General features: G+C 41.9%; 4 protein-coding genes across 8 annotated transcripts in view; 2 read left to right on the plus strand and 2 right to left on the minus strand.

Moving 5' to 3' along the window:
• Positions 1-9,917, minus strand: part of LOC118390094 (C2 domain-containing protein 2-like) — a 28,928-nt gene extending 19,011 nt beyond the window's left edge. The window contains exons 1-8 of the mRNA XM_035780315.2: positions 8,724-9,917; positions 8,214-8,309; positions 6,504-6,623; positions 4,590-4,691; positions 4,262-4,378; positions 2,826-2,937; positions 822-930; positions 521-585 (exon numbers count right to left, since the gene is read on the minus strand). Coding sequence (XP_035636208.1) covers positions 521-585; positions 822-930; positions 2,826-2,937; positions 4,262-4,378; positions 4,590-4,691; positions 6,504-6,623; positions 8,214-8,309; positions 8,724-8,999 — 997 coding nt within the window. The 5' untranslated portion in view covers positions 9,000-9,917. The remainder of the gene's footprint in view (positions 1-520; positions 586-821; positions 931-2,825; positions 2,938-4,261; positions 4,379-4,589; positions 4,692-6,503; positions 6,624-8,213; positions 8,310-8,723) is intronic.
• A 262-nt stretch (positions 9,918-10,179) lies between these two features.
• On the plus strand, positions 10,180-12,173 carry LOC118390096 (autophagy-related protein 101-like). Its single transcript, XM_035780316.2, has 2 exons — positions 10,180-10,802; positions 10,948-12,173. The coding sequence occupies exons 1-2, from the start codon at positions 10,551-10,553 to the stop codon at positions 11,347-11,349; spliced, it is 654 nt and encodes a 217-aa protein (XP_035636209.1). The 5' UTR covers positions 10,180-10,550; the 3' UTR covers positions 11,350-12,173.
• A 299-nt stretch (positions 12,174-12,472) lies between these two features.
• On the minus strand, positions 12,473-20,651 carry LOC118390093 (zinc finger and BTB domain-containing protein 21-like). 3 transcript variants are annotated; one of them, XM_035780314.2, is made up of 3 exons: positions 20,511-20,651; positions 17,256-17,414; positions 12,473-17,122 (listed from the first exon to the last, which is right to left on the minus strand). In XM_035780314.2, exon 3 carries the CDS (start codon positions 17,095-17,097, stop codon positions 14,320-14,322), a length of 2,778 nt encoding a protein of 925 aa, XP_035636207.1. In that variant the 5' UTR covers positions 17,098-17,122; positions 17,256-17,414; positions 20,511-20,651; the 3' UTR covers positions 12,473-14,319. The 3 variants fall into 3 exon arrangements, with proteins under 3 accessions (XP_035636207.1, XP_035636205.1, XP_035636206.1); XM_035780312.2 differs by having other exon boundaries at positions 12,473-17,414; XM_035780313.2 differs by having other exon boundaries at positions 12,473-17,410; positions 20,511-20,642.
• The window catches only part of umodl1 (uromodulin-like 1), a 35,854-nt gene continuing 28,553 nt past the window's right edge, over positions 17,624-24,924 (plus strand). The window contains exons 1-5 of one of the 3 annotated variants that reach the window (XM_035780311.2): positions 17,624-17,748; positions 18,133-18,270; positions 18,398-18,510; positions 19,082-19,169; positions 21,122-21,246. The gene's annotated coding sequence lies outside the window, so the exon portion shown is untranslated. Of the gene's footprint in view, positions 17,749-17,809; positions 17,957-18,132; positions 18,271-18,397; positions 18,511-19,081; positions 19,170-21,121; positions 21,247-24,924 lie in introns of those variants that run through there. The other 2 variants (XM_035780309.2, XM_035780310.2) reach the window with 2 other exon arrangements.

Genomic DNA, 24,924 nt, shown 5'->3' on the forward strand with positions numbered 1-24,924 from the left:
GGCAAAATAGCTTAAGTACAACAAAGTCAAGGTATTGGAGTGGCCATCACAAAGCCCTGACCTCAATTCTATAGAAAATTTGTGGAAGGAACTGAAAATGCTACCAAATACTAATTGAGCATATGCAAACTTCTGACCCAGTGGGAATGTGATGAAAGAAATAAAAGCTGAAATAAATAATTATCTCTACTATTATTCTGACATTTCACATTCTTAAAATAAAGTGGTGATCTAACTGACCTAAGACAGGGAATTTTTACTAGGATTAAATGTCAGTAATTGTGAAAAACTGAGTTTAAATGTATGTAAACTTCCGACTTCAACTGTATAATTTCTCACAAACAACAATTAAGTCAGTGTATGAGTAAAATAACAACATTTTAAGGCTCAGACATATTTTTATGTTGATAAAAAGCTTCAATTGTTCTTAAATTCAAATATTGTGGGTGTGCATCAGATATACTATTAGTATCCTGCCCCTGTGACTAAATTTAGAGATACAAAACAAATATATACTTACTCTCCTGAGGTTTCCCATCATCCAGCAGCTGAATATTGAGCTCTTTTGATCGTCCATTCAGCTCACTTGGTGAGAAAAAGAGGAACATTTACAAAACTGAGGACGAGCAACAGGAAGACTGAGGGAGGGAGAGGGACTGTGGGTTGGATATTATGCGACTGAGTGGCAAGTGTTTACTAAGAGATTGAGCTCACATGACACTATAATGTCTACTAGCTTCATTTTTTATTTCCATATAAAAAGGGCTCTGTAAAGACTCTCTGGCAGCAGCAGTAGCAGTGGATCTCGAGTCTGGACTCACAAGATGAAGGGCTGGTCCCAGGCTGGGCTGGCTGTGTTTTGTAGGACTGAAGTGGAGAGTTTCTGTGGAGGGTCGTCTAGCTGCAGCACACACAGGGGATTCATACTGCCTGCGAAGTGCAAACAACAGAAGAGGAGTTCAACAGAAATGCACAGCCCCATACAAATCAAACATTGGGGTTGATTGGTACAGTACACTGACAACCCAAGTCATGAGCATTATAATGTTTGAACATTAGATTAAGTTGACGTTCAAGTAATTGTTGGAAAACTAAATAAAATTGTTTATTTTACCTTTAATTAACTAGGCAAGTCAGTTAAGAACAAATTCTTATTTTCAATGACGGCCTAGGAACAGTGGGTGAACTGCCTTGTTCGCGTTGAGAGAATGCCAAGACTGTGCAAAGCTGTCATCAAGACAAAGGGTGGCTACTTTGAAGAATCTGTCATGTAAAATATATTTTTATTTGTTTAACACTTTTTTGGTTACAACATTATTCCATAGTGTTGAGGTCTTCACTATGATTCTACAATTTAGAAAATTGTACAAATAAAGAAAAAACCTTGAATGAGTAGGTGTGTCCAAACTTTTGACTGGTACTGTATATATTTTGGGACATGTATTCAACCCCATATGTTAGGCACTAAACTATATCCATACATATACACTTCCATGAATTTTTTAAAAACTGGTCTTGTTCCCAGTCGTGAAAATTTCCATAGGGTCATAATGGTTTGTAGGCCAAACCGTATGGACACTACAGATGTTTTCGTGAGAAGACCGATTTTCGGGATGTCTCATGGTCTGAAAAACAGATTTAGCTCTGCCACCTTTCACCGCAGATGCGGAAGGGAGATATTGGTGGGTGAGGTAGATTGAGAAGCACCAAAAAACAGATCTCTCTGGCTGAAACAGATGGACTGATGTTTTTTTATTGTGATGTAAATTAGATTTTCTCAGGGCTGCCAGAAATTGCAGAAGGGTTAATAGCAAGATAGTTACTTGTAGTGACAGTACATTTACATTGAGTGTACAAAACATTAGGAACACTTGCTCTTTCCATGATAGACTGGCCAGGTGAATCCAGGTGAAAGCTAAGATACCTTATTGATGTCACTTAAAAATCCACTTCAAATCAATCAATTAAAGAGGAGACAAGTTAGAGGGATTTTTAAACCTGGAAACAATTGAAACATGGATTGCGTACATGTGCCATTCAGAGGGTGAATGGGCATGACAAAATATTTAAGTGCCTTTGAACAGGGTATGGTAGTAGGTACCAGGCAGGTTTGAATGCGTCAAGAACGGCAACGCTGCTGGGTTTATCCAGCCAACTTGACACAACTGTGGGAAGAATTCAAATCAACATCATCCATGTGGAACGCTTTTGACACCTTGTAGAGTCCATGCACGGACGAATTGAGGCTGTTCTAATGAAAAAGCAGGGTGAAACTTAATATTAGAAATATCAGTGTACATGTCAATGGCTGAGATAAAGTCAGTCTGGCTATCAGGCTTGTAACTGAATGAATAATGTATCAACTGGTGGAGACACAAGTTGCCCTGGCTATTGCATAGCTGCTGCCTCCTTGGCTTTATGCCACACTGCACATTTCAACAATAAACCCTATCAGCATAGTTGTCCTCTTAGCTTTAATGAAAAAGAAGCAACCGGGGAGAGAAGTGCTGAACACTACACATCTAATTATCAACAGTAATGTATACAGGGAGAGACGCTCTTCTCTCTCCCTGCTGTGGATGATGATCTGCAGCTCTGACAGCCCTGCTACTGTAGGCGAGTTTGGAACCACATTGAGTAGGCTTCAATGGGTTCAACTGATGTCAGAAAATAACAAGTCTCAGAGGCTCCTTGAGGTCCATGCTACTGTTATCTCTGCTGGCAGCCACCTCAACATGAGGCACATGTTGCGCTGTAGCAACACTTCATTGTTTTGCCCATGTTTTCATGGTTGAACCAGGTTATGATCCAGTTGTGTCCCTCACCTGCAGCACCGTCCTCCTGCTCCTTACATGTCACCCGGATATTCTTCACCAGCAGCTTCCAGTCGTGAGCGCGGGGGGGCTTGGGCGGTGATGTCACCTGCTTACAGGCCCCCTAGAGAAGCGGACAGAGAACATGCCGATATTAGGCAATACCATATATATTGGAGAGAAGTGTAGAGCTACAGGGTGTGCATGCTTTTGTTCCAGCCCAGCATTAATACACCTGACTAAGGAACGCATGGTGTGGAGACTAAGCAACCTAACTATGTTGATATACAGCACTTCTGCATATCAGGCAATCTATCAATAGAGAGGTATAGAAATGGCCAACAGGTGACAGGAGCACAATGTGCTGACAGGGTGCATTTGTTGTTGTAGGTCTTCGACAGGATGACACAGGAGGGAAAATGTATTCATGTCCAGTCTTGTCAAAATGTTCCCGTACTGTCCTGATTCTGCAAAAGTTCTATAAACCCGGAACTTTCCTGCCCCCTCCCGATAAAAATCCCTCCCTCCCGAACTTGTTCTCAACTGGCCTACCTGGTTAAATAAAGGTGAAATTAAAAAAATGGGTCTTCCAAATGGACAATGACCCCAAGCATACTTCCAATGATGTGGCAAAATGGCGTAAGAACAACAAAGTCAAGGTATTGGAGTGGCAATCACAAAGCCCTGACCTCAATCCCATAGAAAATGTGTGGTTTGCGAGCAAGGAGGCATACAAACCTGACTCCGAAACACAAGCTCTGTCAGAAGGAATGGGCCAAAATTCACCCAACTTATTGTGGGAAGCTTGTGGAAGGCTACCTGAAACGTTTGACCCAAGTTAAACCATTTAAAGGCCATGCTTCCATATACTAATTGAGTGTATGTAAACTTCTGACCCATTGGGAATGTGATGAAAGAAATAAAAGCTGAAATAAATCACTCTACTATTATTCTGACATTTCACATTCTTAAAAGAAAGTGGTGATCCTGACTGACCCAAGACAGAGAATTTTTACTAGAACTAAATGTCAGGAATTGTGAAAAACTGTGTGTAAATGTATTTGGCTACGGTGTGTAAACTTCCGACTTCAACTGTACATAGACATGGAACATTAGTTACTTTAATAATGTTTACTCATTTCATATGTATATACTGTATTATATTATTTTTTCATATTATATATAATGCCACTCCGACATTGCTGGCTACAACTGGAATGGGTTGATGGAAGGGGAAAATGACCATAGATTTTACATTTCATTTTTATTAAGTAAACTATAATAGTTTTTTTCTTTTCCATTTTCACACATTGCATATTTCTACCCCCTAAAAAAAAAAAAAAACAGTTTATAACTATTCCTGTACTGCCTGTTCCTTTGGTCTGTCGATCCTGTCCTGACCCACGGGAGTCCTGTTCCAGTGTCAAACTGTAATGTCTTCCTCTCACCTTGACCTCTGTGGCCTGAGCAGGCCTGCAACTCAGCATCACGGAGGGATGCGCCGCACACAGCAGCTGTCTCAGCACGTCCTTTACTGCAGCCACACTTGGGCCTGTGGCATTGTCCTGACAGACAAATGGATCAACACTCCACCATCACATCACTAGCAATCATCTCCATTACAGTTTGACTTGTCAGGACTGATCATTTTTGGAAAGATCATAAAAAACATGTTGAGGTTTGCAGTTTACCCTCAGGAAGTATTGAAGATCTCAGTTTTTCAAATGTTTGCCTTATATATATTTTATACCACAGACTGTGGGTTATGGGCCATACCTGTGTGAAGCTGGGGCTGAGCTGCAGGTCCCATGTCTCCAGATGGGACACCCCCCAGCCCACCCAGACCTCTCCTTCAGCCTCCCTTATCTGCAAATCCAACTGGGGAACAGAGGGCAACAGAAAGGCCATGAGCAACAACACAGTTGTTATATTATCCCAAATACACGCTTCACCCCGGCAGAGTGAAAGCCAAAACAATGAGCTGTAATTGAGCAGTCCACCATAGAGAGAAAAAGAGAGTAAGGGAGAGAGAAGGAGAGTGAGCGAATGTGGGAGAGAGACAGACAGAGGGCTATGTGCTAGTGGGAGAGAGGACTGTGTGCTAGTGACTGGGCCATCCTGTCCCAGCATGCCTAGAATCCACTCTGACTGTACAGCCAACTCATTTTCATCAGTAAAAATAGGTTTTGGTCATACTGGAAAAAGTGTAGGCCTTAGTGTTACATAAAGCACAGTACAAATGGAGTCAAGTAATGGTGAGTAAAATACAGCAACCATATTTTGCCAGAAGCACTACTATTTCCATGGGAGATGTATCATCCATGTGTGGGAAAATGTTAACAAACACAGTATCATTATAGTAATGGGAAATGAATATAGCCTAGTGTCTTATGGTTTAGGAAAAAATACCTGAGAACAAAAGGATTCCATTTATAGTAGCCCATCACGTCAGTCACATGAAATGCCCCACTGCAATGATACTACAGTTGTGTTACAACTGTGTGGTTACACATAGCCAAAGTGCACTAAGCTGCAAAACCACAGAGCGTGTGAGTGAGGCAGAAAGAGAAACACACTGGCTCAATATACTGTTCAAATACATCTTTCACAATCACTCATAACAAGAACAGGGACCATTCTAGTGTCAGTCAGTCGCAATGTGAAAAAGGATGAACATATTTCAAAAGGCCTGCCCCAGGACTTTTCCAGAACAAACTGAAGGAGGGAGTATGAAAAAAAAAATAACAATAGCCTCCCTCTACCCCTCCCAAAAACAACAACCAATCCAAAACCCTAACAAAAGGTGTCCTGACCAAACCAAACCTTGTCCTGGCTTTAGATTTTTTTCCTCTCACTGGACTTGTATTTATGACAGGATCAGGCCCACAATGAGGCCACCAGATTTTATTTAAAAAAATAGCTTTAATTTAATTGGGTTAACTTCAACAGCCACTTACTAGCCGTGCATTTGCAACCGCTTAACAACTAGCTCAATAACTTAAGACGGGATGGAAGCTTATAGAGCTTTATGTAATATACCCACAACACACACTCCGGTTGTCTTTCTCACTTTCATGATGTTCAATATGAAATCACAAGTAGTACTAGGCTACAGCAAGCAACCTAGAGTGAATAACCAGCAGAGGGAAAGGCTAGATCGCTAAACATTATGGGTGAGCCCGAGTCGGAGATTTGACTTTAAATCGTGCCCAGTTTCAGGCGATGCTAATAAAATGGATGTATCAAGCCATCTATCTCTACCTTGTTTAACATGAAAGAGGGAACATTTCTCAACATCACTTTTTAGGTGAGAAATTATTCTTACTTTCTCTCTTCTCCAATGACAAAAGTGGAGGTAGTAGAAAAAATGGGGCACCTTTACCAAGAATTTTCTCCTATACCTCCTCCAGTATTTTACATTAGACAGACAGTGATTTAAATAAGGTATCCAGGACATCTAGGCCCTCGCCATTTAATCCGATTCTCATAGCAGCAGCAAAGCTACACTGAAGTGTGTCATGTTCAATAAATCACAGAGCTTCCTCCATTAAGACAACACAGGGAGAGAACCAGGAGCCCCCCTCTCTTCCTCACTCTACCTTTGTTTGTCTAAAGCATCACCCCAATAGAGATGGGATGGGAAAGATGTTAGCTGCAGATGTAGTGGACATAACTGTTGTGTTCCTTTACCTGCAGTTCAAGTGCCGATATCTTCACGCTGTACCTACAGGGCTCTCCTGGAGACATAGCTGATGTTGATGCACTGAGGGAGAACTGAAGTTTGTCCCCGACAACCTTGCATTGTGCAGCCTTGGGGAAGACAAGACAGCATACAGTTACAATAGTACCGTACAATAATCAAGGTTACACAAAAAATACTATTTGAGGTAAAAAAGGTGCTTGATGCTAAACATGCCCAACCATAATTGTGGTATTCTTGCAAAGTACATACATGGTTCACATTCAGACTTTTTACCTGGTTTTCCTCAATGTGTGCGTGTTCATTTTTTATTACTAGTTCAGTGTGTGACAACAATCAACTTGAAAGCTACAAACATGAAGTATGTCATCATACTACCCATTTCTCCCAGCAGGACCCTCCTCATCATCACTTACCTCATCTCCTTAGTGTTGATCTGTACTGGGCTGGCTATAAGGAGACAGCTACTAAGCTTCTTACTGCACACTCACTAATGCAGGCAGGTCAAGGATAAGCCTTTGTTTACCAAAGTCTCTAAAAACAAAGAAGCAGCATCTGGATCTTGCATATTACAGAAAATCCTAAACAAAAAAATTGACCAGGTATTTAAAGGTGCAATGTGTAGAAATCCCTTTGACATTTCCTGGTTGCTAAAATTCTAATAGCTCTCAGAATTTCAGTTTTTGACAAAACAAACAAGTGCAGAGAATGATTGTACCATCTAAACCGCTGTGAAATATGTTTTCAATAACCAAAAATATTGTATTTTCAGTCGTTTGATATGGGTGAACAAAACCGAAAATGTAAAAGCTGCAAAAACCAAACGTAACAATGGTAATCATAGAAATAGCACACACAGAACAGATATACTGCATTTTAGACTTGCTTTCAATGAAAAGGACAGATCTATAACTCACGTCTAGGTGAATTTGGTCAGGTCGCCAATTGCAGCATATTGCAGCTTAAATAACAGACTAGTCCATCTGAAAAACCCTGCTTTGCTTTCCTTTTCCATACAAAATCTGCTAATGGTGAAAATATTATTGATTTACTGAGAATGTATAAAAAGTGAGAATTCTCTTCACCTTTTTAGAAGAGGCGCTGGTTATATGAGGATCCCATAAACTTGGAGCTGGAGAGGAGGTCATAAAAATGTGCTATTGGCTCTGGCCAGACAATTTAAGGAGAGGAGGAAAATGTCTGGAAGTGCCAGTGAAGCTAATGGACATTGTGTGAATCAGAATATTGGCCACTGCGGACCTGAAATGAAGTTAAAAGGCTGCAGCACCAATAGAGCACTGCCATTTACATTGAATTACAGTGGAAGATTCGATTGACTATAGAGGCCGGTTATGACATTAGGGCACATTGATTAGGAAATGGCAACAGCATAAATGCTTTCTTTACTAACTGTAGTTAGTGTTTAAGAGGCCTCCACTGTCAAACTAAAAACAACTGCAAAACTATTTCAGTGGCTGTAGGCGGAGGACGACGCTGCACTGGGTTCAACAATGACCCAATTGATCCAAATTCCTCCTCTTACCTCAAACTTGATTTTAAATCAGGAAAATAAGCATTTAGAAACAACAATGAACATATCTGAACTATACGGAATCATGTACTGAGCTTTTCATTCTGTGTGCAATTTGTTGCTAGCCATTCGATGAGAGCCAGTCTGAGACACATGGATTTTATCTTACCTTCTGACCAGCAGATTTTTTAAAGCTGGACACTTGGCCAACCACCAGCTCTGATGACTGAAGACTCTCCTCTTCAAATGTTAGTTGCACTGGGCTCTGTGTGAGTTAGGAGTACCTGGGTCAGGTGGTGGTCAGCAAAAAACTATACCCCAACAACTAACATTATCTCAACATTAAAAGAGTCACAGAACAGGTTACAAATGGATCATGTTTACAATTTGGTATGAGATGAAAAGGTTACGAGGAACAGTAGCAAGGTACAGGAATCAAGATTGTTGACACTGGATTCTGTGAAGGTGATTTCTTCTACTACGAGGCTCATCTGTGTGCTCAGGTCTTGTTTCATTTAATGCAGATCCTGTATTCATATGTTGTTTGTTCTGGTATAGAGGATTATTTCTAACGTCTGTCACTGCCTTTCCTATTCATTTATTTAGCTACAGGCAACTTGTGTAAATCCATAGTAATTTGGAAAGTTAAATAAACTAGTGTATGGGTCATGGGACTCACCCCAGACTTCCTCGATTCGTCATTCAACGCTCTGCACCAAGCAACTCTCCATTGACTTTTCCAGCTTTTCAGTGACAGCGCCCATCCCAACAGAGCGTCCGCTTCCTCCGAAACCGCATTGTTTTGCTCAGGCTTCTGTATCCGTAGATCGTCGTAAAAATACTGTATTAGATACAGTATCAATGTAATGCTGGATGCAATGAACAGTGTTACCATGCAAAGCCACTGCAAGTCTCCCAAAACAGAATTTGAAAGGGGACTTTCTGGGTCAGTCATCCTCAGCAACTGACTTAAATAGCTAGCTAGCTATTTATTTAACTAATGACAATTGTCTCTTAAAAGTAAGACCAGCACAAAAACATGGTCTGATGCGCTTTTGAATTAAGTCCCCGTCATTCAAGACAATTAAGTTAGCTAACGTTTGCCATCTAACTGAGTTATGTATCCAGCAATATTAGCAATGAGAGCAAGTCTTGTCAACAAGTTCAACCACTGAACAAGAAACTCTATGCTATGTTAGCCTCTTATCTGGTCAATAATATCGTGGTTACTGATGGAGGCTCAACATCCAACTAAAATATCCCAAGATGAGTAACTATAGACTTCAAGGAAGTAGTTCATCCTTGCTAACGTTAGCTATCTTGTTTGAAAACTGCAGTAGAAAGCTAGGTAGCTAACAAGAAAACAATATAAATGGTTTCCTTAAAGTTAATGCAAGTAACTTAGCTACCTACTAAATAACGGAGCATTTTGAGTAAGTTAGACCAAGCAAGTTCGAGCAAGCTCCACTCATCTCTAACGTTAGCTGCACACCATTGTATGTCTGTGTTTGCTAGCTAGCCCCTAGCATTGCTAGCCAACAACAGTAAGTCAGCTAACTACACATAACGACAAGATTTTCATAAAAATTGGCTAGGTAGCATCAGACCTTTCTCTCATTTAGATTACAAGTCAACGGGAGCTAATTTAGCAAGTTATCTCGCTAGCTAATATCACGTAGTCCCAAATGTAATGTCAATTAATCGTTTCTGGCGTCCATGGCGTAAAGCCAAGTGAAAGTTATTCGTGGCTTCAAACGACGAAACACATTTATTATTTTGTGAAGTCCTTATCTATAAAGCCCCATCACACGCTTGAAGACCATCTCCGATACCGTCAATGACCGAAATCGAAAAATTGCAAATGTCATGTGATGTGGCATGAACTGCTATTCCCAGAGTGCATAGCGATATCTTAAAGTGTCAATGTGCGCATTGCTTTCATCAATACTCTAGTGGGTTTTCCCAAACTTTCAATTTTATCTTCAAATACATTTTAATTTCTAAGAAAATCCGCGTTTTTTGTGTAGAAATAACTGCAATTACATAGCTTTTATTGTATCTTATACACGTGTTGTTACATTGCTGGGGTATAAGAAAGGATACACGGTTCGGATTGGTCCACAGTTTTCCCAACGTGTTTACAGAAGTAGTTCCTCCCCTTTTTAGTAGGACAACGAAATTGCAGTTTGTGTGTCAGCATGTTGTTATTAATAAATACTTATAAAGAACATAGCTTGCAACAACACATTTTCTACACGTTGCAATATTCAACAAGTCAGTCTAAAAGTAACGTGTTCTCTTGTTAACCATCGAGCTTGCCACAGGAAACTAACGTTTGTTGCGTTAGTAGCTAGTTAGCTACTTACAATAACTAGCAATAACGTTAGCTAGTTAGCTTGTGTTGATGTTTAGCCCAGTTTTATGGAACGTGAACAACAGTTGAAGGGTGTGCTGGAATAGCGAATTCCCCCATATATTCCATCTGCCTCTGGGGAAGCAGATCACCATGAACTGCCGTTCGGAGGCTCTAGAAGTGTCGGTGGAGGGAAGACAGGTGGACGAGGCCATGTTGGCTCTGTTGCACACTATCTTACTGCATCGCAGCACTGGGAAATTTCACTACAAGAAAGAGGGCACCTACTCCATTGGTACTGTTGGCACACAGGACATTGACTGCGACTTTATTGATTTCAGTTTTGTTCGTGTTTCTTCCGATGAGCTTGATAGGGCCATCAGGAAAGCAGTAGGAGAATTCAAGGTAGGCCTATATGATGACGGATTGTTTGTTGAAATGTATAGATATTATCCACTAAAACGTATAGCTAAATATATGAGTTATGTATAACTATACTTGTAATTTATTGGTTTCCATTGACCTCTGGAATCTATATTGTGCTTTACAGGATGCCATGGGCAATGGGACGGATGGAATGGGACAAATCTCACTGGAGTTCTACCAGAAAAAAAAGTCCCGCTGGCCTTTCTCTGATGAGTGTATTCCCTGGGAGGTCTGGAGCATCAAGGTCAATGTCGTCAACCTGGCCAACGAGCAGGAGAGACAGATCTGCCGGGAGAAAGTGGGTGAGAAGCTGGGTGAGAAGGTGATCAACATCGTGGAGGTGATCAACCGGCACGAGTACCTACCCAAGATGCCCACCCAGTCGGAAGTGGACAATGTGTTCGACACCAGCCTCAAAGATGTCCAGCCTTACCTGTACAAAATCACTTTTCAGATCACTGATACGCTGGGCACCTCAGTGAGCACCACCATGAGAAGGCTAATAAAAGACACCTTAGCACTGTGAAGTCACCTCAAAATGATGTGCATCTTAAAACATGGCTGTGGGTAGCCTGGTTCCAAATCGTTTGGGCTGCCTTGTCAACTCTTATGGTTGTGACCATAGGATGACCATAGAAGTTGGCAAGAAAACACAGACAGATCTGGGACCAGGCTAAATTGTGGGCTTTATTGACTATGGGATGTAATTGCTTCATTGACATGGGCATTTGCAGGCCCTTGGGACTTAACTATTTTTTTAGTACGCATGAAGTACAACCACCCAATGTCTAATCAGAAAGTAAAATCAGTTTATTTTTTATTGTTTTTTATTTTACCTTTATTTAACCAGGTAGGCTAGTTGAGAACAAATTCTCATTTACAACTGTGACCTGGCCAAGATAAAGCAAAGCAGTGCGACACAAACAACATGATTACACATGGAATAAACAAACACAGTCAACACAATAGAAAAAGTCTATACAGTGTGTGCAAATGAGGTAAGCAGTGTGTGCACATTTGTAAGCAGTCATTTTACAATCCTGGTTATAAATGCCTACTCTTTCTCTAAATGCCTTTGTCAACACTGAAACATGACCTTTCACATCCGATAGTACAGAATATAACATTGTCAAGTATCATTTTTGCATTTAGGTTTTTTGTATGAACAAAGTGCTACAAGTAACATGTCTGTCTGAAACAGGTTTTCATTTAATAACTGCTTCATGGAAGTTTTAATTATCTTTTCAAGTAATTGTAAAGTAATTTTCTGATTTATGTTTGACATTTGCTTCTAAGAAAATGATGTGAAGAAAGATGTTTCACTTTTGAAAATAAAATGTATCACCTGAATTAATTTCACATTCCTAATTGTTATTTTAGAAAACCACCTGCTACTGTGCTTACTGATGTTAAGGACAAGACATCGGTCGTTCGTGGTGGGTTGCCATCCTATTGCCTCTGACCACAGAACCTCGTTAATCATTTTATGTTAATTTCCTGACTACACGTTGAATCGCCACACTTTATTGACACCCAGCAGGTGATTTTAAACACATACCAACTTCTCCTGAAAACCTTCACATGATTCAAGGGTGTTAGTTTCTTATTAACGCAATCCAAACAGTATACACACTCAATACCAAGGCAGCTACCGCAATATCACTCTTTATTACAGAAAGAATTCAAGCACAAAAACTGTAGAAAAAAACACAAAATGGCTGCCTTTTATGTAAAGCAACAATAATGCAACCCATACAAATATGCATTATTGCAGAAATAGCAGAATAATACTAAAGATATGTATTTTCATAAACAAACTAATTATAGAAACAAAATTAAAGGTTATACAAACACTCCCATATACACAAAATTATATTCAATTTCTTTGAACTCAATTTATTTTTTTAAGATCTTCCAGAAAAATTCTGAGCACAAATATAAATAGATTGTTTTAACCTAACCACAGAAGTTAAACATCACAAAGTTATATCTTTCAAATCTGAATATCAATATGTGGTTATTGCGGTATCAGTGTACAAATGATAAAAACATTTATCATCAATAATTAAATCCTCTTTTCCAGATGTACTGTAATTAACAAGCCATCACAATCACAGCAACCCAAAAACATTGGACTGTTATAAAGGAACTATTTTCCAAATCCCACTTTTTCCCCTAGGGCAAGTCTTGCTTTCACGTTCTTACATTTTTTAAACCTTTATTGGCTCTTGGTTGTAAATCATTCAAAATATCCAAGTAAAAAAAAGTTGTTAATCTGCAACGATTTATTGTGCTTAGTTTTAACAGAACATTTGTCAATTGTCTCAGGATGCATATGCTAAGACCATGCTATCAATTCACACGATTACTTATGTAATTATCATACAAACTATTTCAGACTTCATCATACTGGTATTGAGCTGTCACAGAGCAGTGATACAATACCCATGTCTTTGGTCATTCAAATTAATTCTTCTGTATGTATTACTATACAAGTTTCTTTTGTATTTTTGTACCAAATTAATCATTTAAAAAACTACAACAAAATCTATCATACATCACGCCCAGAAAGTAAACAAAACTCCTTTCCCAATAAAGTACATATTTTCCTTGTTTTTTTACACAATAATCCATTCATGATGATCTGTAATTTATTTTGTGATATTTAAAATTAAAATAGAAATAAAGATTATTTATTTTCGCAGAATCTACAAAAAGTGTCAGTTAAAATACTGCATGTTTTTCCAGTTCTTATCCCCTTGCTAATCTATCTCCTCTTTGGTTTTGTTTACTTGTATAATCTACACAAAATATCACTAAGGCAATGACAAAATCTGAATAAAGAAGAATTAATATGAATAGTCAATATGAAAACCATAGTTTTATGGTACAAAACAGATTATAGCTGAAATGTTAATGGGATGCAGAGGATCTAAAATAAAGATTCATATAACAATGATTCATCGATGTAATTTGACCAATATGCGCAACGTTAATAGTGAACAGAATTGCAAAGTGCATATCAATAAACATGATGCCTGAGGCCACTAATATCATATTCATATATCATATTCATAATCGTCACGCATCAATCAACACAAATTCACAATGTAAGCAAAAGCACTTAACTGATCTTTAATTGTATAGTACAGCAATTCCTAAATCAAAAGAGTTTTAATAGGTAAGGATGAGTCAAAGGTGGTTATCTGAAATATATTTATGCAGTACTAACGATGTCAAAAGCCAAGTAACATTTGTAAGGAGCTGATGACGATGCAAATAGCAATTCATTGCACACATTCACTTTCACACCTTTACACCAACACACATGGCCACTGGAAAATATAACATGAAGGAAAGCAAACTACCAACAGCAATAGATACATTCAAAATCTCTCGTGTAGACAGAGTTGTATTTGATATTTTACGATGCTGTGAGCATAAAGTATCATCTCAGAGGCTCAAAACAGAGCACTGGTGTCCTAGTGAGACACATTCAAATGTGGCTATGGCTCTGCTCATGGCTCCAAAGACTAAAGGCAGTTTTGAATGTCCTGTGGCAGAGCTTACACATGTACTGCCTCTTAAACGTGAGGGCAGAGAGAGTGGGAGCATGGTAAAAAAAGGTTTCTGATTCCTGAGGGGTGAGAGGATTATCCACACTATCCGTCTTGGGTAGGGGGCTACTGTATGATCTGTCCATCTCCGGCCTCTTGGTCCTGGGCATTGACGACGAACTTACAGGCTTCTCCTCCTCCTTAGTTACCACAGATTTAGTTACCACAGATTTAGCTACCACTGGCTCTGCCTCCATTGGTTTAGGTGGAGAAACTTGTGGGGCAGGACGTCCAGTTGCTTGTGTGACCGCAAGTGGTGGTGAGGGGGAGGGAGACGAAGGGCGCCTATCATCGACCTCTCTCACTCCAGGTTCATCGGAGGTGGACATGTGGGACTGGAAGTGGCTCCAAAGACGAAAGTTGGTCCTGAAGGCCTTATTGCAGATGTGACAGATGAAGGGTTTGATGTGGCACAGCAGCTCCTGGTGGCGCTCCAGGTCTTTGTGGCCACCGAAGAGCTTGCCACATTTTTCACATGGCCAAACACCTGGCTCCTCGGGCTCAATGGAGGCCCCAGATGTCATGTCCTCCCTCTCGCTCACAGGCTCCTCAATGGGCTCCTCCTTCACTGTCAGCTCGCCATGATGGTCGTTCTTATGCTGGCTAACGCTCAAGTCCTCTGGCACGAATGATGAAGAATCCTCTGAGTCGAACATAGGCGGACCTGAAGAGTCACTGTAGATGATGTCCTCTCTGAAGCTCCCCGCTCCCACAGACTCCTGTGTATGGAGCGGCCTTCCGAGGTGGTCAGATACTTCTCCATTGATCTCCTCCTGGTGGCTCAGCTGTTCCTTAACAGTCATAATGTTGTGGTTATGAACCTCCACCTGGTGTCTCCATATGCTAAAGGAGGACTTGAAGGTCCGCATGCACTCCAGGCAGGTCAGTTTCTTGTACTTGCAGTGTGCTTCGTGCTCTTTTTTAACCGCTGGGCTGGAGAATCGGAGGCCACAGTACGGGCACACGGTTGCATGTCGACAGCCCCTCTCATGGTCTCCCTGCTCAAAGTGAGAGGACAGCTTCTCATTGCAGAGCCTGCAGGAGTAAACCTCTGTGTCTGTGTTCTCTCTCTGACCGGGCTGGTCCTGGTCCTTTTGGTAGAGACTGCTCTCTCTCTCAGTCTCTTGGTTGGCTCTCTCTGCAGGGTGTGTCTTCAAATGCTGCTTGAACTGAGACAGAAACAAAAATGTTTTCCCACAGTAAGGGCATATCATATTTGACCTGGACCTCAGGCCACCTTTTTTGGCAAACACCTGAGACTGTGAACCCTGCTTATTCCTCCTCAGCTTCATGAGCAAGGCTTTCTTTATTTCTCTCTCTCGCACAATATCAATCAGCTTCCTCTGAAACTTTTCATCCAGCTGGAACGAGCTGGAGGATGCAGGGTTTTGTACCACTCCATGCTGGGTTTGGCAGTGGGTCCAGACTTTGAAGTTGGTGTGGAAGCGTTTGTGGCAGATGTCACAAGCATATGGCTTATCTGGGTTGTGATACATGTTAACATGGCGGTGCAGTCCAGCTTTGGATCTGAACACTTTTAAACAGTTCCAGCATTTAAACATCTTGCTCTGCCTGGGCTCATCAGTCCAGTCTCCATCATTGTCGTCCATGTTGGAGTTGTGAGGTACAGATTCTGACATGTTATTTTCATCTTCACGTGGGAAATCATGTTTGTTCACACCTTTGGACTTTTTGAATGGGTACCTTCTGTTGTCTCTTCTCACCTTTCTCTTTCCAGGGAGATTATAACATGGCTTAGTAGGGCCTTGGTCAAAATTAATTTCAATGTCTTTTAGGTTTACTGGTAGAGAATCCCCTACTGTGATTCTAATGATCTCTGAGGGGTCAGACAGTGGGCTGCTAGGTTCTGTCTTCACATGGAACACCTCTCCCTGAGTTTCTTCTTCATCATCATACCTACTGTGGTGCCTTGACCTGAGAAGAAGTGGCGGAACCACTTTCACACTGTGTTTGTGCTCACTCTGAGTCCCTTCCTCTGTCTTTGCCACCATCTTAACAACAGACTGTTCTCGGCCTTGCAGCTTATTGAGCTCCAGAGTTGGGGAGAAGACTGGGACGGGACTGTCCATGGATAATGACCTGCGCAGCAGGCTTTTTATGAGTGGGCCACTCCTGTCAATGGTCTGGCTAGGCTCCCCTGCCGAGCCCTGAAAATTTGATGTGGGTCTGTAGAGCTTCTGCTCCTCCTCCTCTTCTTTAGTGCTTAGATCAGACTCAGTCTGTAACATGACTGTTGGAGATTCACTGAAGGAGACTGAGGTGGTGAGCTGGGGCCTTACTGATGACCCTGTGCGTGATGATGTCTTCCCCTTTAAGATGGAGGCATATGAACTGATGGACTTGCTATCAGAACCCTCACTAGTTACTTCAGCTGATTTTCTGGGATTGGATGCAGTGTTCCTGGATGATTCATTTGGATTCCTCTGTCCTGAGGGCTCTCCTTGATAATTTGAACTGTAGCGACTGGGGCCGGGAGAATCACCACCTCGGTTCTGGCGCATAATGACACTCCTCGGCTGGCTGTCGTGGTCATCTTCCTCTGAGAAGGACAACCTTTTTCTGGAGACGCAGTAGGACACATGCGGCCTTGTTGACATGATGTTGGTTAGAAAGGGGATTCCTAGACTGTATCCCATCTCCTGGATGGCTGCCAGGCTGCCTCTGTCCACGAAGAGGGAGGATGAGTATATGTAATTCAGCACTACCTCAAAGGCCTCAGGCTCACAGAAGTCCAACTGTATCACTTTGTGGGTGTCAGACAGCCTCCGTGTGAACAGGGATTGGAAATACTCACTGCTGGCAGCTAGCACACTCCTGTGGGCTTGGTACCTCTGATCCCCAACAACCAAGACTGTGTCACAGAGCTGCCCCTTCAGGCGCTGCTCATTAAGCATCCCCAGGATTGAGAGGCCATGGGAGGGATTACTATAGTGCACCAGACTCTCCATTCTGACTGAAAGGCAAGAAAAAAATTAGGATTTTAATTTTAAGACCCTTAGTTTGACTAACATTTTTCATGTTGCCAGTGGTTTGCAAATGTTTGCACCTAATGGTGAATCTGTGCCAAATCTTTGGCAGCATTAATATTTATTGCCACAAGTGGTAAAGAGTTCGCCAGAATTTTTTTTCTGGTAGACAATTCTCTCAAGATTCAATTTGAATCTATGGCATAACTTGTTGCAAAAAGTTCCAAGACCAGTAACCGTCGATTACATAATCAACGGGATTAGAAACATCTGTTGAAAAATGGAAACCAAGCCATCTTAGCTAGCTACCAAAGTTGTCCTGTGAGTGTCTAACTTATTAATTAAACTTCCTAGTGAATAAACTTCAACATTTTATTTGGTAAAATGACACCTACTTAGCAATGCCATGTTTTATGGGATAGAGTGAAACACATTTTGTTGATACGAGTTTCAATCTCAGTGCCACTGACTGGCTAGTGCTGAGCTAGCTAACGTTAGCTATCCTATTTTTGCACAATTAATGTGATAGGTAGCTAAACTATCTAACTAATGATTTGCCTAAACATTTATATTTTGGGGTGTCTTAATACCAATATGCATGCCAATATGCTAGTGTCACAGTTCAGTAGCATGTTAGTTAGCACAACTGCTAAGGTAGCAACAATATGAGTTGATTTGACAATAATGCAACATTTACTTTTGCAGATGGATACCCTCTCCTGACCAGTAGTGTTGTAGAGGCAGAGAGGAGGATGCATCAACACCCTGGGAATATGTTTGCAGTGCAATCACTCATAACACTTTTTTGAGTGATAAATTAGTATTGTCTTTAAGATTGATAAGGTAAGCAAATGCATGTATTCCCAAATGTAGCCCATACATTAATTCTTTGTAACAATCAGATCTTTCATTGCTTCAAACTAGCTGAAGGTAACTCATCTTGATCATGCTGTTCCTTCTCCTGTTCTAGAAACAATCAGTTACAAGGCAAAAATACAGATTGAGGCCTTCAATCAAACTGAGGACAGAGAAATATTTGTGCACCAGACAGGCCAAGACTTCTTGCATGCATGACTTTGAGATGTTAGTTACACTTTACAAAATGCTGGGTTGTTTGGATGACTCAATTGCTGGGTTGCAGGCATTGGGTCAATAGTTGGGTTGTTTTCTGTAAAAACAGCAAGGTTGGGTCGTTGGTACTGGGTTATTAAGGTTGGGTTATGGCAGTGCTGATTTTAGCATGTAAATCTTGGTGGGGCAAACTCAACCAATTTTTTTAGATGCATGTCAGCAAATCCCCTGTGCAATGCAACACTAAAAAAATACATTATAGATAGTTGACCCAGCCAGTGGGATAAGTCCAGCATAATGTGAGCAAGTGTCAAGACGTGGCAACTAACAAGTCCTCTAGTGCGACTTCGTGAGTGGAAAACGGCTAATGTTATTTAGACAAACTAAGGGTGTTTTGGCAGAGTGAACTGTGAAAACGATAAGTAACAAGCGTTACAAATTATGAATTTGATGGTTAAATTTGAGTGTTGTCGCAGAATATAGCTAAATGTGCGTTCATTGAATCAGATTCATTACAAAACCCTCTGAAAATTCCAACAACCTTAATGATGAATGATTGTTAGATGTTTTCTGATTGTTTCAGTACATGCATTCAACAAGCTTTGGACGAAGAACTTCCACAAAGCCGCCATCTCCAAAGTTCACTCAAAAAGGCAATAGTCCTGAACAGGGTATGATTTAGTTTTGTTTTAATTATTTAGATTTTGTTAATGATTTTTGAAACTTCCATTGGTTAAAATCTATTGCTCAGTTATCACTTGGCTCATGTAAATAATTCTGTTGTTGCCCCTTTAAACATCCTAAGGTCAACATCCTCACCCATAGTGTTCACATTTCTCTCATGCATGTGTTGTAGCTACATAAAATATTAAATAAACAATTTATTTGGCAAATTATCTAATTTGCATATTCATACTGAGTTTGCAGCAATCAGAAAGTTCATCACAAGTTTCACAGAATTGATCGCCAGAAGTTAACAAATTGCCGCAAATTTACCGTAACAGTCTGCCACAAAACCCATTGCTGCAATTTTGCGACAATTTGGCCAAAGACTTGACACAACTGTTTGCCAGAAGCCTGATTTTATTTTTTTCGGTAAGAGGTATTTTGCTATGCAGTCTGTGCCAACAATTTATTAGTGAACATTTGCCTAGTTTTGTGAATCCTTCATTTTCAATTTTAGAATACCAAAACACGTATTCTGTAAATCATGAAGAGTACTGAATTAGACTATCCAATCTTTTTTAGATCAGCAACTGGTAGGTTAGTGTATCTTTCTGTGCTATGAGCGCAAATAACATGACGCATGCGCATTTATAGGTTCTATTTAGATTACATCATGTCTTTAATCAGAAGACATGGCGGGGGGCATATTTAGAAGGAACGCAGCCAGCGTTCATTCCATTGCACACAGCTATCAATTCCATATGATTACACAAACATGTTTGGTACATTCCATGCCAGAAAAGTTCAGAACGCTGCGCCCATAGAATGTGTCTGAGGAAAAGCCAGGGGGAGCAAGCATTAGATAATAAGCGAGACGTGGCTAAAATTCCTGATGACACAAATATTCAGCCGAAACTGGTTTAAGAACTCTGCCAAGTATCCTCTCCGTGATGGACTAAATAGGTTAATTACATCTAAAACAATGACGCGGTATATGGTCTGTTTGTTACCGTTGCTGGTGGTGAAATCACGTAATCACTTTGTGTTAATGTTTCCGAAAGAGAAACGTAAAGAAACAGAATAAAACCACAGTGCTCGAGAAACGAGTGTGTGGTCACTGTGTGCGCACACACCCACTACTGTATTTTCTCCCTGGTTAGTTAAAGCGCAGACGCAGCATCTACAGGAGCAGACACAGAGCAGTTACTCGTGGGGTTTAGAAAAGACGAAGAAACCACCTCAGAGTTACGTCAGGAAAAAAAGCTTTTCTCCAAACAAGAGTCCAATGTGGAGCACTAGCGCAAGACAATCTCAACCAAAGTAGTTTCATGGCTTTCTAAACTTACCCCTATGTATTCGTTCTGTTTCCACGCAGCACACTAAAGACTTTATATCAGAATTATGTTGAGTGTGTGGTAGTCGTGATTCCATCCATCTTGAATTTGACGTCATCCCACTCCAGGGATGAGGTCATCGCATAGAACGCTCGTCACGTGCGCTGTGAGCTGATAGGCTGCTTTATACCATGTAGGCGGGAGTGTTGGATATGACAGGCAGATTTAACCATCTTAAAGTGACAGGCCATATTTTCGTTCTTGGCCATATGAACATGCCCTTGGGAAGCAACACCAATTCACATTCAATAAAAAAAACATTCATATTGCTATCAGGTCAACATCGTTGTCTCAGTTGCAAAATATCAATATTCTGTTCTTTAAAACATAGGTGGATACTGTTAAATTACAGAATTAAATGCAGAATGTATTTTTCTCTTATTGTTAATATTATTTTTTATGTTGTATCTAAATGAAGACAATCGAAGCACGGGGTAATATCTGCATTTGACATTGGTGGATGAATGCGTTTCTCTGAAACCAGATCCACTGTCCCACTGAAACTAATTAAAGACATGTGATTAAAAATGTAATTATGGCACCTCTGCTCTCTCTCATTACAGATACCCAGAGGACGCCTGTTGCTCTGTTTGTCCGACCACATCCTGGAAAGTCTTCATTTAGTACCGTACCTCACAAGCGGATAATCCAAGGAACGTGTGGCACTGCTATTGCCTCATTTTAACATGTATGTACAATCTGTGTGTATATGCGAAGACTTTAAGGTATGCAAATAAACTGGATAGAACAAGCTGCACCTGAGTGGGGGGACACTATGATTGTGGTTCTGCAGTTAGGGCCAGTCCCATAATCTGTGGAACTAAGTGATGTGATGACACCTGTTAATGGTTGTTGTGTCACTCAGGTTGAGCCACCCCTCTTCTTTGAGAGCACCCTCCCTCCCTCACCTCCCTCCAGCACAGCCTGTATGAAAAGAAGAGTTTCTGGGTGAAATTGGATCTGTTATATTCCTGTGAAATTTGAGGTGCATGGTTGTGGGTGGGAATTTCCCAATGCTAGTGTGCAGACTCCTGTAGAGATCCACGCATCCCAGAACACTTGCGTGATACAGGAATTTCTGGGATAGTAAAATCCCAATTATGCATTAGTACAGTTCAGGAAATTTCCGGGTGGTGCACATCATGTAAATTCTTAAATGCCACAGGCGCATGCCTTTCTACCTCATGTGTTGCAAGTGAAGCACAGTGAAAAGAAGCCATATCTCTGTGGCTACTTATTTATCCTGTTTTTAGGTTTGTATCAATTTATAAGCATGGTTTCTATAGATAGCATGTTTATCTAAACTGATGAGTTTTTCTGGTTATTTTGATGTATAATTTAAGTGTTTTGACCAAGTGAAAAACAAGTGAGATTTTCTCATTCATGAGTGTAGCCAAGCTAGCTAACTTTGTCTATAAATCAGTGAGAACAAGATCCTGTCTCAGATTATTTTTATTTCTGTTGGAACGTTTGTACATATGAACAACACTAATGATATGTACAGTTGACGTCGGAAGTTTACATACACTTAGGATGGAGTCATTAAAACTCGTTTTTCAACCACTCCACAACTTTCTTGTTAACAAACTATAGTTTTGGCAAGTTGGTTAGGACATCTACTTTGTGCATGACACAAGTCCTTTTTCCAACAATTGTTTACAGACAGATTATTTCACTTATAATTCACTGTATCACAATTCCAGTGGGTCAGAAGTTTACATATACTTAGTTGGCTGTGCCTTTTAAACAGCTTAGAAAGTTCCATAAAATGATGTCATGGCTTTAGAAGCTTCTGATAGGCTAATTGACATAATTTGAGTCAATTGGAGGTGTACCTGTGGATGTATTTCAAGGTCTACCTTCAAACTCAGTGCCTCTGCTTGACATCATGGGAAAAGAAAAGAAAGAAAGAAAGAAAGCCGGCTAAAAATGTTTCGACCTCCACAAGTCTGTTTCATCCGGATCGCCCGAACAGGGAGAGGAACGGTGGACACTCTCTCCATCTGCCCATTACTCTCGGGGTGAAAACCCGAGGTAAGGCTGACCGAGACCCCCAAATGTTCCATGAACGCCTTCCACACCCTGGACGTGAACTGGGGACCCCGATCAGAAACAATGTCCTCAGGCACCCTGTAGTGCCGGAAGACGTGAGTAAACAAGGTTCTGCAGTCTGTAGGGCCGTAGGGAGACCAGGCAAAGGGAGGAGACGACAGGGCTTAGAAAACCGATCCACAACGACCAGGATCGTGGTGTTTCCCTGTGATGGAGTCAGATCGGTCAGGAAGTCAACAGACAGGTGTGACCAAGGCCGCTGTGGAACGAGAAGGGATTGTAACTTCCCTCTGGGCAGGTGCCTAGCACTGAGCACACACCGAGCAGGAGGACACATAAACCCTCACGTCCTTGGCCAAAGTGAACCACCAGTACTTCCCACTAAGACATCGCGCCGTCCTACCGATGCCCGGATGACTAGAGGAGGGGAACGTGTGAGCCCACCAGATCAGTCTGTCCCGAACCTCCAGCAGAACGTACACCCGTCCAGCTGGACACTGTGGTGGAGTAGGCTCTACACGTGATGCTCGCTCGATGTCTGAGTCCACCTCCCACCTCACCGGTGCCACCAGACAAGAGGCCGGAAGGATGGGAGTAGGATCGATGGACCGCTCTTCAGTATCATACAGTCAGGGCAGTGCGTCTGCCTTAGTGTTCTGGGAACCTGGTCTATAGGAGATAGTAAACCTAAATCGTGTGAAAAACATAGCCCACCTTGCCTGACGAGGGTTCAGGCTCCTTGCCGCCCGGATGTACTCCAGATTACAGTAGTCAGTCCAGATGAGGAAAGGGTGTTGAGCCCCCTCAAGCCAATGTCTCCACACCTTCAGAGCTCTGATGACAGCCAACAACTTCCAATCCCCCACGTCATAGTTTCGTTCCGCCGAGCTGAGCTTCCTCGAAAAGAAAGCAGGGGGGCGGAGCTTCGGTGGCGTACCCAAGCGCTGAGAGCACGGCTCCAATCCCAGCCTCGGACGTGTCCACCTCCACTATGAATGCCAAAGAGGGATCCGGATGCTCCATCACGGGAGCCGAGGTAAACAGAGCCTTCAGGCGACCAAAAGCACTGTCTGCCTCAGCCGACCACCCCAGACGCACCGCCCCCCCTTCAGCAGTGATGTAATGGGAGCAGCCACCTGCCCAAAACCCTGGATAAACCTCCAGTAGTAGTTGGCAAACCCTAAAAACCGCTGCACCTGCTTTACCATGGTTGGAGTAAGCCAATTACGCACGGCTGCAATGCGGTCACACTCTATCACCAACCCTGATGTGGAAATGCGATACCCAAGGAAGGAGATGGCCTGTTTGAAGAACAAGCATTTCTCAGCCTTGACGTACAGGTCATGCTCCAACAGTCGCCCAAGGTCCTTGCATACGCGGCACGTGTAGCGGAATAGACCAGAATGTCATTGATATAAACCACCACACCCTGCCCGTGCAGGTCCCTGAGAATCTCGTCTACCAAGGATTGGAAAACTGCTGGAGCATTTTTCAACCCGTACCGCATGACGATGTACTCATGGATGTGGTACTAAACTCTGTCTTCCACTCATCTCCCTCCCGGATACGCACCAAGTTATACACGCTCCTGAGAGCCAGTTTTGTGAAAAAGCGTGCCCCGTGAAATGACTCAATCGCCGTGGCAATGAGAGGTAGCGGGTAACTGTACCCCACCGTGATGGAATTTAGACCTCTATAGTTAATGCACGGACACAGACCTTCTTCTTCACAAAAAAGAAACTCGTGGAGGCAGGTGATGTGGAGGGCCAAATGTACCCCTGCCCCAGAGATTCAGAGAATATGTCTCCATAGCCACCGTCTCCTCCTGTGACAGGGGATAAACGTGACTCCTGGGAAGTGCAGCGTCTACCAGGAGATTTATCGCACAATCCCCTCGTCGATGAGGTGGTAATTGGGTCCCCTTCTTTTTACAGACATATTCTGAGGGAATGCGCACGGTGGAGATTTGGTCTGGACTTTCCACCTTCGTTGCACCAATGGAAACCCCTAGACACATGCCTGAGCACTCCTCTGACCACCCCTTTAGAGCCCTCTGTTGCCACGAAATCTTGGGGTTGTGAAGGGCCAACCAGGGGATCCCCAGCACTACCGGAAACGCAGGAGAATCAATGAGGAAGAGACTAATTCTCTCTTCATGACCCTCCTGCGTAACCATGCCCAGTGGAGCCATGGCCTCCCTGACTAGCCCTGAGCCTAATGGTCGGCTGTCTAAGGCGTGCACTGGGAAGGGTTTATCAATCTGAACAAGGGGATCCCTAAACTATGCGCAAAACCGCAGTCAATAAAATTTCCT

This window comes from Oncorhynchus keta, chromosome 11 (genome assembly GCF_023373465.1).
Source record: "Oncorhynchus keta strain PuntledgeMale-10-30-2019 chromosome 11, Oket_V2, whole genome shotgun sequence".
NCBI classification, from domain to species: domain Eukaryota; kingdom Metazoa; phylum Chordata; class Actinopteri; order Salmoniformes; family Salmonidae; genus Oncorhynchus; species Oncorhynchus keta.

Excerpts from the sequence above, each read along its gene's own strand:
- LOC118390096 (XM_035780316.2), top strand. The coding sequence starts at position 10,551 with ATGAACTGCCGTTCGGAGGCTCTAGAAGTGTCGGTGGAGGGAAGACAG. Across the intron at positions 10,803-10,947 it reads AAGCAGTAGGAGAATTCAAG|GATGCCATGGGCAATGGGAC; the intron begins GTAGGCCTATAT and ends TGTGCTTTACAG.
- LOC118390093 (XM_035780312.2), bottom strand. The coding sequence starts at position 20,616 with ATGACGTCAAATTCAAGATGGATGGAATCACGACTACCACACACTCAA. Across the intron at positions 17,415-20,510 it reads AACAGAACGAATACATAGGG|TCAGAATGGAGAGTCTGGTG; the intron begins GTAAGTTTAGAA and ends CTTGCCTTTCAG.